This window comes from Zonotrichia albicollis, chromosome 3 (assembly GCF_047830755.1).
Source record: "Zonotrichia albicollis isolate bZonAlb1 chromosome 3, bZonAlb1.hap1, whole genome shotgun sequence".
In the NCBI taxonomy this organism is placed as follows: Eukaryota; Metazoa; Chordata; class Aves; order Passeriformes; family Passerellidae; genus Zonotrichia; species Zonotrichia albicollis.
The window spans coordinates 14,688,602-14,704,245 of NC_133821.1; the positions used below are offsets into that span (position 1 = coordinate 14,688,602).

The 15,644-nt window shown below is 42.3% G+C and overlaps 1 protein-coding gene across 4 annotated transcripts in view; it reads right to left on the reverse strand.

Annotated features, from left to right (window-relative positions):
* XDH (xanthine dehydrogenase) overlaps positions 1 to 15,644 on the reverse strand; it is a 61,398-nt gene that overhangs the window by 18,897 nt on the left and 26,857 nt on the right. For 3 of the 4 annotated variants that reach the window (XM_026794458.2, XM_026794457.2, XM_026794459.2), the window contains exons 7-18: positions 15,249 to 15,317; positions 14,379 to 14,447; positions 13,854 to 13,940; positions 11,016 to 11,157; positions 10,342 to 10,434; positions 9,226 to 9,377; positions 8,321 to 8,414; positions 7,416 to 7,525; positions 4,569 to 4,753; positions 3,642 to 3,810; positions 3,126 to 3,215; positions 2,273 to 2,442 (exon numbers count right to left, since the gene is read on the reverse strand). In XM_026794458.2, the coding sequence (XP_026650259.1) occupies positions 2,273 to 2,442; positions 3,126 to 3,215; positions 3,642 to 3,810; positions 4,569 to 4,753; positions 7,416 to 7,525; positions 8,321 to 8,414; positions 9,226 to 9,377; positions 10,342 to 10,434; positions 11,016 to 11,157; positions 13,854 to 13,940; positions 14,379 to 14,447; positions 15,249 to 15,317 (1,430 nt within the window). Of the gene's footprint in view, positions 1 to 2,272; positions 2,443 to 3,125; positions 3,216 to 3,641; positions 3,811 to 4,568; positions 4,754 to 7,415; positions 7,526 to 8,320; positions 8,415 to 9,225; positions 9,378 to 10,341; positions 10,435 to 11,015; positions 11,158 to 13,522; positions 13,778 to 13,853; positions 13,941 to 14,378; positions 14,448 to 15,248; positions 15,318 to 15,644 lie in introns of those variants that run through there. The other variant, XM_026794460.2, reaches the window with a different exon arrangement.

Consider the following 15,644-nt stretch of genomic DNA (forward strand, 5'->3'; position numbering starts at 1 on the left):
ATGTGAGACTGTGACAGCGTAACACATGAGACTAAAATAATTTGGGATCTATATCAAAATGTTAATCCTGACTGTGAGACTGATCAGCACCCTGCTTCTTGGGACTATGCCCTACATCTTTTCCCCAAAACACATCTGAACTTGATCCAGTTGCTACACGTACTAAAGATTCTTTGATAACCAGTTGGTGCTAGTGATGCTGTGCCTCCACTTGTTGCCATGATTCTTGCCACGAAGGCAAGAATATGGATAAATATGAAATTTTAGTGCTGACATGTATCATCTGCCATGGGTGAGTCAGGAGAAATTGTTGAGGATCAATCACAAGGAAGCTTCAGGGCTTTTAAGAGGATGCAAAAGAAGTGATGCTCAAAAAGACAAAAACCTTCATGAAAGGCTTTCTTTAGTAATCAGCAAAAGTATCTATCCAAAATGCTTGTCTGCTTCAATCATATATAGATTTAAAACTCAGTGACAAAATAACTATAAAAGGGCAATATAATTTAATTTTTACATGGAGAACTTTGTAAAAATATATTACAAAAGACTTAAAGGATCCTTTTGCAATATTCTGTACATTGGTTTTACAGAGAAACAGCTGTGAATAGAAGTGCTGTGGCTTTGATTTTGCCAGCTGAATGATTTATTGCCTTCTGTAAATTGTTGCAATTTTTTCAGCAACTTGTTTAGATTCCTAAAACTTTGATATAAACTGTGCCTGAAAGCAGCTGTTAATAAATCCCAGTGAGCCACAAAGTTTTTTAAAAAGACATTAAATGTATGAATGAACTTTCCCACATGAACCCGTAGACAGCAGGAACTCAAAATGCTATTTTTCTTTGGAAAGTTCTCTTTCCTGTGTTTCTGCAGCAGTAGCTCACAAACAGCCCCCTAACACTTTCCCTTAGTTACAAATGCAGAGGCAGCTGGAGTCTGATTTACACTTGGTGCTCAAAACCTGACTAGGATGAACTAGGTGGAAGTTTTCAGAGTCAATATTTTGACTGCCAAAACCATAGGTTGATACTTTTGTCCCCTGATTAAATATTCTCCTACCTCCTCTGCAGAAAGCTACAGGCTCCCGGCCTGAAATACACAGGCCTGTGTACACAACATAAATGCAAGGGAATGTGTACAGCAGCTTCTAGAAAACACTGCATGTTGTGGTCACAAGCATGGATGAGATGCCTTCTCTATCTCTCCATCTGCCCTGGTGGCAGTAACACCACTTAAGTGTCTGCATTGCACACGGCAACACCTAAAAGTTAACTGTGATGAGCAGAGCAGTTTCTTTCATAACCTGGGAGCCAATTACTGCATCTGTGCATCCCATGCCACAATGGGAAAGCTCTGCACAGGAAGCCTGACTAGGCAGGAAGCGTTGCCTAAGGAATGAACAGCACACGGAAAGGCTGTTGAGGATGACACGAGCCAGTGGAACACAGAGTGTCCCTCATCAAAGCAGCTGAGGGCAGATGAGAGCCTGCAGAACCACCACCACATAAACACAATTAGGGTTTGTGGGGGCAGCCAGTCCCGCAAAATGACAGCATTAAAATCCATGTGAGAATGTGGATGGCATTACCTGCCAGGATTGGCCTTTAGGAGTTGGTTATTCACTGTTGCTATAAATTAGGTACCAGTCATGCCCTGGATGAACAAGATGTTTTCTGAGACAGCTGCACTTCCAAATACTGACCTGTCCACCAAGCACAAACAGGGCTACACCTCACAGCTGAAGCCAATTCACAAATTCCTTTTGTGCAGAGGGCTTGATCAGAGCCAGTGCAGGCAAGCACTGCGCAAGGCAAAACCCAGTGCCCACAACTGAACCACCAACAGGAGAGCTGGTAGAATTACATCTTACAACCTAATTTTTCAGGCAGATACAAGGAGAATCTTCCAGCTGCATGCTCCGGTTAGTGATTAAAATGACATCCCAACCTCTGTGGTGCTCTCCTACCCTGCTCCTTTTTAATCCTGCATGCCTGAGTATAAGAGATGGGAAATGCAAAAAGTTTGGCCTAGGCCGAGGGCTTTTGTGCTTCACCAAAGCCCAAAGTCTGGTGTTGGTTCCCTCACATTCCCACTGACAGCTTGCAAGGCAGCTGTCACACACACACAGAGCTCGCCTCCATGTAACAATGTGCAAAGAACTGGAGTTCCCACCTAAGCAAAACCTTTCCTTCACCCACACCCTGACAGATTGATGTTTTCCAAGCCACCAGGAACAGGATGCTTCCAACATTTGGAAGGGAGAAGCAGCACTTACAGGATCTTAGCGTGGGCCTTGGTGCTGGTCACCAGCGTCAGGTACAGCTCGTTCTCGTGGTGAGGGATGTCATCACAGTACACAGCCTCTCCAGTGGCTTGTTTGGCTGCTGAAACGTGCACCAGAGGCCTGCCCACCATGTCCTCCACTGCCTGCCCCTTGGGCACTTCCTGGAGTAAAACACATGGCTGACTGCTGCTGGCTTGGGTGGAAGGGGATGGAAGCATTGATGGGAGAGCAAAGAGCACTGTGGGACATTCTGGTGAATGAGGGCTCAGTCCTGTGTGAAAGGAAGGTAAACAAGGTGCCACAGGGTGTGGCTACACAGAGGGGAGCTGTAGGGAATGAAGTGAAAGTAGTTTGGGTTTTGAAATTGCTATGAAAAGGGAAGGGTTTAATTTCACATCTTGCATAAGAAAGCTCAAGTTCTGAAACTGGATTCTACTCTCAAAGCTGAAGAGAATGGGTCACTAACAGAGAAATAAGAAAGAAGATACATGAGTGAGAGAAGATACATGGCCTGAGAGATGCCAAGAAAGGCAGGCTATAAATGGGGAAAACAGAAGGGGAATTTCAGTTTGGATATATAGCTGGGTACAGGAAGAAAAGCAATTTTTATAGAGCCCTCAGCAACAGAGAAAGCTTGGGCTCTCTCGGGCAATAACAAGAAAGAACAGTATTCTCAAGTAAGGAAAGGATTGAGACCCAAACACAAGCTTCATGCATGGCATTATCAAGGTTTATGTCATGACCATACTTGGAGACAAGAACATAAAGCACAGTTTGAGCTACAGAAAAGTCTGCATTTATGTCATGCTGACACTGCTACTTACTTGGGAAAGCTGCTACTTACTTGGAAGAGCTGGGCATTTGCAATGGGATCTTTGTGAAACAGCTCTGTAGCACTGATGTAGTTTGAAGGGACAGGCTCACACATAGTTTTCTGCCAGAGACATATTAAAGAAAATCACCTTCCCTTCCAACTCCTTTCTCACATTCCCCAGTGGCTCAGGATACTTTACATTCTCCATCTGCCACTTAAGGTAATCCATAATCTACTGAGTTAAAGGTGAGTGAGGCTTAGGCTCTGTGTCAAGAACAACCACAGAGCCACAAGACCACTTGTAATGCAGCAAATGGGAGAAGTCCAGGAATCATCCTGTGAAACCACAGAGCCACAAGGAAGCAAGTGGGAAGACACACAAGTCACTGTTATGCAAGCAGTAGGGCAGCTCTGGCAGCTATTGCAGCATGGATTTTGTTATCAGGTGGGACTCTGCTCAAATCTGAATTCTCCCTGTGCCTCCCCCACCAAGGCAATACAAAGAGGTTCTCCTTCCCCAAATCTGCCTTGCCAAGGAGTACTCACAGTGCCACTCTTGCTCAGTTTCTGAAGGACTGTCAGGTAGAACTTGAAGAAGAAGCTGAGGGTGAGGGTGCGTCGGAAATCCACCATGCCGCCAGGAGCTGAGGGAGACGGATCCATCTCGGCCGACAGCAGGCGACAGGCATCCTGCAGCAGCTTCTCATTCCAGTCTCTGTGAGGGAACACAGGGGACACAGAGACCTTGTCAGACCTAAATTCACCAGGGCAGACTAACTCATCTGACACAGAATATGCTGAACTGGAAGGGGCCCATCAGGATGATCCAGTCCAGCTCTTGGCTTTGCACAGAACACCCCAAGGGTCACACCAAGTGCCTGAGACCATTGTCCAAATGCTTCTTCAACTCTTCAGGCTTGGTGCTGTGACCACTGTCCTGGGGAGCCTGCTCCAGTGCCCAACCACCCTCTGGGTGAAGGAACTTTCCCGCTGATATCCAACCTCAACATGCCCTGACACAGTTTGATGCTGTTCCCACGAGCTGTCAAGCAACAGCCAGCAGTTCAATCTGTTCATAGCACATGTGTGACCTTTGCTGTCATCTTGGGCTCATTTTACCTTCCCTAAAGATATGGCAAAGCTATTGCATGATAAAAACTCTGATTTTTCCATCCAGTTTGAAACAAACCCATTTTTGTAGCATATCTAGCTGCTGTCCACTTCAACTGATGAGTGAATTTGGAAAGAAAATGTCTCTCTGAAAGAAGGAATGGCATGGATCTTCGAGGGTAAGGCATACTGAAGGAAGCAAAGCATTACACAAAACACACTGCTGCAGAAGATTATACTTCTTCCCCTTTCTCTTTTGATGTACTTTAAGAGAGCATTTAGGATGTTTTAGATATTTAAAATGCTCCTGTAAAAATCTGCACTGTTCCATGAGACAACCTTTATCACAGGAAAAATTCCTACCTGCCAGTGAGTTCCTTGCAAGTTTTTAGTGCCAGGACAGTGGTAGGAGCCATTCCTCCATAGCTTAGTTTTATCTCCTGCACTCTGCTTGCGCCATCTTGGAACAGGACTCTCAGCCCACAGGTCACAATAGCAATGTCATCCTCACGACGGGAAGCCTGCTTGAAAGCTGAGAAGTATTCACCCTGAAAAACAGGAAAATATTTCTTTATCCTCTACCTTGGCATGCTTTGGAGTGAAAACGTGGACAAGCTGTTTACCTATCTCTAAGTGCATGAGCTATTCCAGGCAACAATATCTGGTTGATTCATTGTGCAGGGCCAAGCAGGACATGTTTGTTCAGGCAGCGCTGTTTATTTTCACAAAATTCAGTGATTAATTCTAATGTATCAGTTCAGTGGTTGTTACCAAGCCTAGAACTGTGGGGGAAACAAGCTTTGACAGAGATCTGCTCATGCCTGTCACATTTTTCCATATTTCAAGAGAAAGAACCAAGACAGATTGTTTGTGCATAAACAAAATTACAGTTTTTCAGCAAGTTTTTCTTCCTCAGAGGCTGCTAAGCTGGAAGTCTAATCAGTAAAACCCATATCCAAAACCCCTTCCCTTCAGAAGTCTTTGAAATCTGCAAGACCTGAAATCAGTAATCACAAATGTCTCTCAGTTCTAGAATAGACCAGAATAATTCAGTATTAATAATTCAGTCTATTCAGTAGACCAGAATAATTACTAAAAGCAAATTTAATCTGTTACAGGTAACAGAATTCTTAGTTACTATCCTGGTCTCCACAGAGCGAGGAAGCTGTTGTAAATGCACCAGCAACTGCAGTGCCCAAAACTCAGCAGCTCCATTACAAAGAGTGGCTGTAAATATGAGATTAACACTTTACCAGGATGCACCATGCAATGGTGACACCCTGGAGCCACAGCATGGTCAGTCCTCTCAGCACCTGCCTGTGCTGCAGGTGAGGACCAATTGCTGTTCAGGCACCCTGCAGGCTAAGAGAGGAATCAGATCTGATGCCTTTGCACTGCCCTTCTGGAGAGTTTTCTGACACATTTCTTCTCTCCAAGTGACTCCACACAGCACAGCAGTCTGCTTCATTAATTACCTCTAATCTGAAGTGGACAGCAATTCTTTCATTATCACACAGAACAATTTCTCTCCTCTTGACAATGACAACAGGTTCACAAGAAGCCCCTTTTGTGCAGCAAGCACTTGTTACTGGAGATATAACTGAAGGGTGTGCTTCATTTCCTGAATTCAAATAATTTCTCAGCAGCCAGCAGATAATAGCAGAGGAGCATCAATAGCATCCTTCCAGTGAGGACATTCTGCCACTCTGCTTGCTAAAACAATTAGCTTTCAAAGAGGAGAAAAAGCAGCCTCCTCTCTTACTGCATAATCAAGAGATTTCCAATAGCAGGATTGCAACAAGAGAGCAATATTGCCTTCCCTGCTCACAGGACACCTTAATTTTCTTCATTCAGAGTCTTGGAGGAGGAAAGGCACTCATGACCTTTCCTCACCTGGAGTGTAGGTAAGTGAACCATCACATCATCACATCACATGTCTGCCTGGGTCTCTTGGCAAACAACAGAGCAAGTTAATTCTTTCTGTTCTTTGGCCAGTTTTACCCTTGGTGTGATAAGTTACATGAATGCAAGGCATAACATCAGTTTCAAAGCAAGATAAACCAAAAAAAAAAAAAAATCCCACAAAAAACCCCCCAAACTATCAAGCTGTGTGCTGAAATGGCCCTGCTTTCATTCATGAGGAAACCAGAGTTGCAGAAAACTTTGCCTGCTACATAGGGCTGAAGCCACTGCCCCTGCTTGTAAACATTTGTTTGTTTTGTGAAATTGCCATGACACTGCCATATGGATGGAGGAATACAGTGCTTTCCATTGGCAACCTCAACCATGTTCCTCATTTTGGCAAAAAGTGATGCTTTTATCACAAAAGCAAAGAAGGATTGCCCAGAAATAGATGGAAAAACCACCATAAATAAAATAATTTTGTTCCTTTAGTAGTTAAATAGAAAAATTGAGAGGATAGACAAGAGATTTACTTGTTCTCTCCCATAATACAATGGCACTTGAAGTAAATCAGTGTTTTCCATTTATGAAGACAATGCATCACCATACTGCAAATCCTTGTATCTTATGACTAGGAGGCACAAACCCTAAGAAGGTAAACACCTTCACAAGCATAAAATTACAGTCTGATGTTCTCAGCCCTAAAGGAAAAAGCAGAGTTTTACTTCTTAGACACCGAATCAGTTGTGGTTTATGCTGCTACAGCCTCATTGGAAGCCCACATAGCCAAAATGCCCTAATAGCCAGTCCTTGTGGTTTACATCCTGCAGGAATGCAGAAACTGAACTTCTCTTTTATCCATACTGACTCTTCCCCATTTCATTTCCCATATGAGCTCACAGAAATTAAGCAGGAATCTTTGGCACATTAACTTCAGTCTACATCAGAAATTGCTAAAACCTTTTCTGTTCTGCTTTTCAAGAAGAACTTCTACCTCTGGGAACATCATTTTGACACTTCTCATTACCAAATGCACTCAAAAAGCTTCAGATAATAAAGTGAAATTTCTCTTCCTTGCACTAGAAAAATTCTTGAGCTTACAATACTTTATCATAGAGCCCTGCTCCCCCTGCCTGTGAAGAAAAGTGTGCTGCTGAATTTTCTCCAAATAATTCACTTGCTTCCTGGTCCACATAAGGAACTACATAAGCATTTGGGAGTGGGAAAAGGTGCCTAACTTTGAAAACAACACTTAAATAACAACATTTTAGCTCCACAGACACTGAAGTTTTTTTCTTACAAACTTACCTTTTTGCTGTAGGGTATTTCAACAGAGAGAAGTATTTCTTCAGGCTTAACTATTGTCTTTCTGTAGCCAGTGAAAAACTTCTCATCCATGGTGACTGTCCTTTTGCCCTCTGTAGAGCAAAGGGACATCAATGGTGAATAAATGAAAAATGGCAATATTATGTGTGGAAAAGTCTTCAAACCACACAAATCACTCTTGATATGATATCTGATTTCATTTTTCCACTCTCTTTCACCAAATCAGGAAAATCTTTCTCAGATGTATTTTGGTATTTATGGAATCTATAACAGCTTCTGCCTACATATTAAACTTTTTTTGTACATAAACTGATAAAAACAGATCTCCTTTATCTAAATAAAGCTTAGCCTCCAGGTGAGCCAGCTTCCAATACTAATTAAATCCTCCTCTTTCTCCTTTCCATAGCCTGCAGACAAACCCAGTCCACTGCCTGGACAGTCCAGTTATTTCAGGGATACTATTTAAAAAAAAACATTTCCTAAGAACAAATAAAAACTGAAATACTTGGCTTTCCTCTTGGAAACCCAAGTTTCAGTCTTTATTTGAATAAACCAGAAGGATTAAAGTATTGATAGTGACAGAAACTATTTATTGCCTGTTATTTTTCATTAGTACACATCTTCAACCAGCTCTTCACAAGGATGTGTCTGTGAGTATATACACAGTACCAGAGATTCCATCTGGCAAACAAGTTCAAAATTCTTTAGGATGCCAACCTGAGGTCTAGCTTTAGGACTTTAGCCTCAAAAAGTGTGAAAACACAGAGGACTCAGGCCAATAATGTTAATTTCCACTTTCAAGTTCTGGCCTGACCTAGCAACTCATGGCAGAGGGTTGCTGACTATCCCAGTCCCATCAGTGCCACAGGGAAATGTAATTAACTTACCTTTTGATATCAAAGTCAGTTTGCTTCCACTTGCCATTAACACAGGATTTAAGTCAGAAATTGGGCTTGCTGTCATTATGTTCCCACCAATAGCCTAGAGTGAAAATAATGCATCACAATTATTAAAATTCTATGCAATTTTTGGCCTTTAATTAATTGGGAAAACCAAGTCCCACAAAATCAGATGCGGTCTCAGACAATATTAACATTTATCTGAAACAGATTTAGAACAGTGTTTTGGTAATGCATCAAGATTACCTTATGCTTAAATCTCATATGAATTTTGGCATGGTCGTGCAATCACTGTACTTGCTATTAAGGGAGGAGCCATGAAAATAAAAAGGGTATTTTCAGTAACAGTCAGGACCCCAGGGTTTTGGCTGCAAAACAAATGCATGGCAGAGTGTCTTGTGGAACAAAAGTTCTTGTTTGGTAGGCTGGTTTAGCTGCTTGCTTGATATTTTTTTCTTAGAGCACATGGAGTTTGAGCACACCTTCCCTTTAAAACTAGAGAAAAATTTGCCAGCTCTGATACATTAACTCCATGACTGCCCTAGTTGCCATGGCTATATATATACACACCTGCTTCTTTGAAGTTTGTCCAGCACTCTAAATACTTTTTTTTTGTTCAATTAGTCAAATCTCACTACAGTTGCCCCACTTGGTGATAACAGCAATGGAAGAGCTGGAGAACTGCCATGTTTCCATGTGTGGCACCAGTGCAGCACAGACACCAGCTGAGACCCCAGCACTTTCTGGGGTTGAGTTTTGTGTGCTGGTTTCTTTCCCAAGGTTTGCAAATGTTCTCCTGTGAGATCCACAGGGCACACCAACACCTCTTGAGGCAGGGAAGCTCCTCAGACTGAGCTTTCAGCTCCAGCCCCTCGTGCTCCCAAGTCACTTACAGCAACATTCCTGATCTGAGGCCCTGCAAACCAGCGCAGCTGCTCCAGGACAGCCTGGAAAATCTCTGTTTTGTAGGGAGGAAGGTCTGCCACTGCCTTCCTCATCACCTCCTCTACCGACTTCAGCGTACAGGCAGCGCCGATGGTGACCCCTGTAAACAAACAAAGGAAAAGAAATGCTGTTTTCCAAAATTTTGAGGCACACAAGGACAGTTACTGTGTCTGCAAAATTCAGATGCCACTGAGTTCAATTAGACCTTCAGCTACACCAGGCTATTTGGAATGCACTGCATGTAAACATCAGATCCTCAGAATAAAATTCACCTTTAAAGCACAGCTCATGCTGGTGCTGTCTCCCACATGACAGTAACACCTAACAATACACTGATTGTTAATAATCAGTGTATTATTAACAATATTGGCCTCCTTTTGATATTAGTTTGTCCTTTGAGAAGTGAACTCCAAGTCCTTTCCAGTTTCCACACTTTAAATATCCTATCAGACATGGGGCCACATGCACTAAATTGTCCTAGGTACTTCTGTTTGTAAGGTTGACCCATTTCCATCACAAAGCTAAAGGCAATGGAATTATAGAATTGTTAAGGTTGGAAAAGACCTCCAGGGATCACTGAGTTCCGCCTCTGCCTGAACACCACCACATCAGCTAAACCACAGCAGCAAAAGTCACATCCAGTCATTTCTTGAACACTTCCAGGCATGGTGACTCCACTACCTCCAGGGGCAGCCCAGCCCAGTGCTAGACCATGCTTTCAAGTGAAAAAATCCTTCTGAATATCTCCTGGCAGAGTCTGAGGCAGTTTCCTCTTGTCCTGTCACTTGTTACCTGGGAGAAGAGACTGACCCCCACCCTGCTACACCCTCCTTTCAGGGAGTTCTACAAAGTGATAAGGTCACCCTTGAACCTCCTTTTCTCTGGGCTAAACATCCCCAGCTCAGTTTTTCACATATCACTCACTTGATTTGCAATGGGAAAATGGGAAAGATATAACATATACAGAATACAATCTTTAATCTGGGGATTTTCCTTCACACCTTCTTTATTCTTCCATGGAGTCCCCACTCCCCTCACAGGTGTTCTGCCTCATTTTTGCTCACCTGTTTCAGTGTGCTGAACAGCATTCATTTCAGGGATCCATGCTGGTGCTATTATCACTGGATACAGGAAGTTCTTTAACCTCATCTCGATACCTTAAGGAAAAGACAGTGTTTGGTACCTGTGACATGGCTACTGCTGCACATAATCCTTCAAGAAAGGAAAATTAATACAATAAACCCTATAACATTTAGTAATTGTTTCATGAACCAATTGCTCAAGACAACAGAATTACTAAATATGTCTGAACTCTCCTCCTCGTCACTTATGTTTTCAAAAGTCTCTATTTGGTGTGAGAAGGCAGTAAGATTTCAAGTAGTGAGAATTTTCTCACTGAAAAGTCCTTCAAAATGAAGCTTTCACAACTGAATTAATTTGATTATGGGGACATTTCATGCTGTGTCGCTTCTCTCTTCTCAAAATTGCACAAAATAGCTCAAAGGCTCAGAGATCTGGAATAGCATTTTTTTCACCTGCCACAGCAACGAATGGAGAAAAACATTCACTGTGAGATTTTCTTCTCAGGTAGATTAAACCTGTTCCTACATACAACCTGAAAATAAATAGCTTTCTAAAATCAATGACATGAAAGAGGTTTCCATTTGCACTGTTCTCACAAAATACTTAATGGAAGGTTTTCCAACTGTTCATGATAAGCATCAGCTCTTTCTCTTACCCACTTCTGTGTTCCCCACAACGAGTTTGGCATTGGGGTACTGGGATTTGAGAGCCACCAGTTCATTGAGAGTCGTGGGCTGGATCCACATCACACGCTCGCCTTTGAAACACATCTGCTTCTGCTGTTTGTTACTCTGGGTCTGCAGAAGGGAATTCAGACAGAGTTCAGCCCCTACTTCAAGCCAAGAATCCCTGCTCACGTGCTGCCCATGCCTGTGCCACGCTGGGCTCCATCTCAGCCAAGTTACTGACAGGGGGCTGGGATAGCCACACTGTGGTTGGCAGTTTGCCATTCCCCATCCTTCTGCTGGATGTGATGGAAGTCTTTCTCATCCTGACAAAAGCTCTCCCTTCCTGTTACTGCCAGGTGCATCCTGCTGCCACACCTCCCTAGCAAGATCTGTGCCAGCAAGCTCCATCTGACCAAGGCTTTGGCACATGCCCGTGGCTTCAGTTGCTTCAATGGTTTTTCCATTCTCATCTCAATCAAAAAAATGTCAGTTTTTAGCACAGATTAACTGCAATTAACCTGCTAGGCCAGGTTCTGATTATCCTTTTCACTACTTCACCCAGTGACGAAAGAAAACATGCTATCAACATGAAATCTCCTTGGGCAGGAGAACATGTTGGAGAAGAAACAGAGGAGCCCTATCTCAAGCTGAATCTATCTCATGCTATGGTCTAAGAGAACCCACTCATGCTGTAATTCATAACACATTTAAGCTGGGTACAGCAGCAGAAATAATGAATGAATTTCAGTTGTTAAATGTGAAGGAAGCTGTAAATGCGTCATGTGCTGGATTAGATTCCTGGCTGGGACACATTGCTTAGGGGGAGGATCCTTGAAAAAGACAGGAATGAAACATGGAGAGGAACTCATCTCACCTAACTCTTAATGTCATTGTGAGCCAACCAACTTGTACTCCTGCTGTGGTGAGGGGAGTTTTTTGAAAAGACAACTATTTGAGATATGTATTCAGCTACACCTTGTAATTCTGTAGTGGTTTTGCTTTGTCAATTTGAGATTTTATGGTTAATGTATTAATGTGTGATAGGTTTAGTCTTGGTTAATTATTAGTGTACTCATTTATTTTTTGTTGTGAGGTAGGATTAGGAGAAAGGTAAAGTAGGTTTGAAACACTAAAAGGGTATAAAGGAAAGTTTATTAATAGTAACAGGAATTAGAATAAAATACCTTTAGGACACTGCTCTTCCCCCCACAATCTTTTCTGTCCCAATGACAACGTAAAGAAACAAACCCTCAAATTTCAGTCAGTTTACTACTTCTAAAATGGTCTTTTTTGTTAATGTTATGGAGACTTCTCTACAAGAAAAGTGGTTCTCTCTATGAATAGCAACTGTCTGGAGAAATCTGCAATCATGAAAATTCTCTCATTTTCTACAAGTTTTTCTCACAGTTGTGTTTATGGGCCATGTCAACTTATGGGGTACTGTTTTGAAGATGAGTTGTTTAAAGGCAAAAATTCTCATTATTTACTTCTGAAGTTATTTTCTTCTTAAGGGCACAAGATCTTTATTACTTTTTTGTCTTTCTCTGTTTGAACTTTTCATAGGATTACAGTTACTTTAACATTTGCTTACTTTAGTATGAAGGCCTTTGCTTGATATCTACAATTGAAATACTTTCATCTCTACACCTTTATGTGTTTTAGGGGAAAAGAGTCTTCTCTCATATCTTCACAAGAGGATTTCAGCCTAAAACCAAAGGTATCTCCTCATTTCTCCTATCCAGGATTGCTTCTTCATTGACTTTGGTGTCTTCATGTTGTTGTTTGGACTCCATGATCTTTAAGGTCTCTTCCAACCTGGTCATTCTGTGAATTCCTTTACACTGTCTGCATTTCTGTTCCTGCTCTCACTCAGGGGAGGACTGAAGCATTGAAAGAGTTAATATTTTGTTTGGAGTTAAGAGTTAATAGTTTGTAGATGATTACCTGACCCAGGCCAGGCTTGGTAGTTTGTGGTGGGAACTGCGGCCAGGGGGGCTGATGGCCTCTCCTCTGCCCTGCCGGGTGGTTGTGGGCGAATATTTAATGGTGATGGAATCTTGGCCGAGCCAGCCTGGCCCAGGGAAGCTCTTAGGGCTGGCGGGTCTGGCTCAGCCCTGCTCAGTAGCAGCAGGACGTCAGAAATGGCAGCCAGGCCCAACATCGGCCCTGCGGCCTCTCCTGCCCTACCCAAAATCCAACAGGGTGAAGATACCCTGGGAAAAGGGTCCAGACCCACAGCAAAAACCACCCAACCCTTGTTACCTTTATGAACCAGAAAAGAAATAAAAAAAATCCTGAGCTTCTTTCATCTTTAACATGTTTTTTTTTACAAAAACACAAACTTTCCAGTAGCTAAAAACTTTACATCACTTCGATGAATGCATCTCATACAAAACCCCACCACAAGTTCCTACTTCTCGTCTTACACTATAAAGGTAACACAGGGAGAAAAGTTCAGATATATCTGTGTTTGAGGCAGAAGTTAACATCTTACCTAGTCAATTGACATTTGGATTTTAGCTACTGTTCCATCCCCGGACAGGCAGTGACTGGGAAGGAAAGCAACTCAAGAGCAGAGAGACACATGGTGAGAACCAGAAAGAAAGCCAGACTGCTGGAGCAGGCACCTGGCCTGCATATTTCTTCTAAGCCATCCTGGCCCAAACACCTTGTGTTTTATAAAACAAGAAAGGATTCATGCCCATGCATTTTCATTCATTAGCAGCCATTTTTGCCCTGCCATTTCCTCAGGACAGAGTTACTCAAACCTTGTGCAGAACAACTAAGCCAACAAATCACTGCTATTTCTTTCTGAATGAACTTGCCATTAACTCTGGTGGGAAGATTGGCTCCTGTGTGGGATCCAGTGGCTGAAACTCAGAAGAATTGAACAGGCTGGAGGAGGTCATTGTCTGTGACAGAGAAAATGCAAATGGCTAATGACTGAGGAGAAAGCTCTCCACATATAACCATAACTCATTCCTCTTTCAACTCAAATCCCTGTTACTATTTTATTAAGCAAAATACAGCAAACACAGCAAAATGATGCCACCTGATTCAGCATTTAAGGTTCTCCAGTCATATTTTTCTGATTCCCCTGCATGTCTTGTCAGAACCCTCAACGCACTAATACATTTTAGTCAATCAGAAGTGCCATCCCTTTCACATTGGCATGTTAAATCATGTCAAATACACCTTTTCTGAGGTCGGCTCTTCTGACCACAAAATATAAATTAGTCTAAATTGCTTTGCCTAGATATTGGTAAAATAAAAGCACCAGGCTTGGGCATGCAATAAAACATCAGAAATAATGAAAAAGTACTAAAAGTACTAGTTGAAAGGCACCTTACCACACTGTCCTCTTTTCCATTCATGCAGCAGCCTGGACCATTGGCCTTGCCTCCACAGCAGCCCCCATTCTGAAGAACAAAAAAGCACACTCCAGCTATTCTAAACATAGTCAGAACTTTGTGACTTCTACAGAATAGTCCTCCTTTCCTATCAATCCCCAGATTTCAGAAATGTGCAGTCACATTTTTCATTAATAAACTGCTTGAAAGAAAGGACTCCAAGCAGTCTTAATTGTTGGACTATTCCATGCAACACTGGATGCTTCCTAAAACCAATCCAAGAAATTCCTTGGAAATTTCTGGTAATGAATTTCATTGTATTCTCTGCTTCTTAAGTTTATTTTATACTCACACTACCTTAAGCACCAATTTCTTCTTTCCATTCCTTAATTTGTTTTGTACCTAGACTGATACATTCAATGTGATCAACTTTTTTCCCCTCCAGATATTCCAAAATATTTCAATTGCACAGTTTTGGAACAGAGAGGAAATTGCTTCATTCATCACTGGATGGCAAAGTTTGGGAAAGATCAGAGTGGGGAATTTAGACCTGTTTTCACAGAAAATGTATCACTTCAGTGCACCAGAAGCTGGTAATAGATTGCTTACAATTGTCACCATGCTATTTGACAGAAGAGTTGTTCCTTGAAGACTCAGAAGGAACATCACTGTTTTAAAACCCACATCACAATGGCCATTCATGCTCATTGGGACATACATCCTCAGTATTTTCCAAGAGATAGAAAACAAAAACAGCTCAGAGAAGTTCTGAGTATCTGCACCACAGCAGAGCCAGAGAGGTGACTAACACATCAAAGCTCCAAATGCTATATTGAAAATTGAGGTTATGGGTCTTAACATCCAGCTTACCATGGTATTTTCCTTCCCACTACGACAGCATCCAGTGCCATTGGCAACTTTGCCACAGCAATTCATGTCCTGTGGGAACAAAAACTGTTCTGAGGAAAAATGTGCAGATTCCAAGGAAATTAAGTAGGTTTGATCCCCTTTTGAGAGAAATATCCAAAGCAGAAGGAAGGTGCCAACCACATAGGTGTTTCTCTTGCCAATGGAAGGCAATATCCTGCAGTGTGTCATGCATGCCTACCGTGCTGATAAACCTCTTGTTCTGGTTTGGAACTACTCTGAGAAAATTCATGGCAAAGCTTCATACTGCACCTAAATCACCAGAAGAATTCTGGGCAAGAGCTATAAAATAGTGATTTCAACTTCTTTCCAGAGTTATTCCTGCTCAAAAATGCAAAT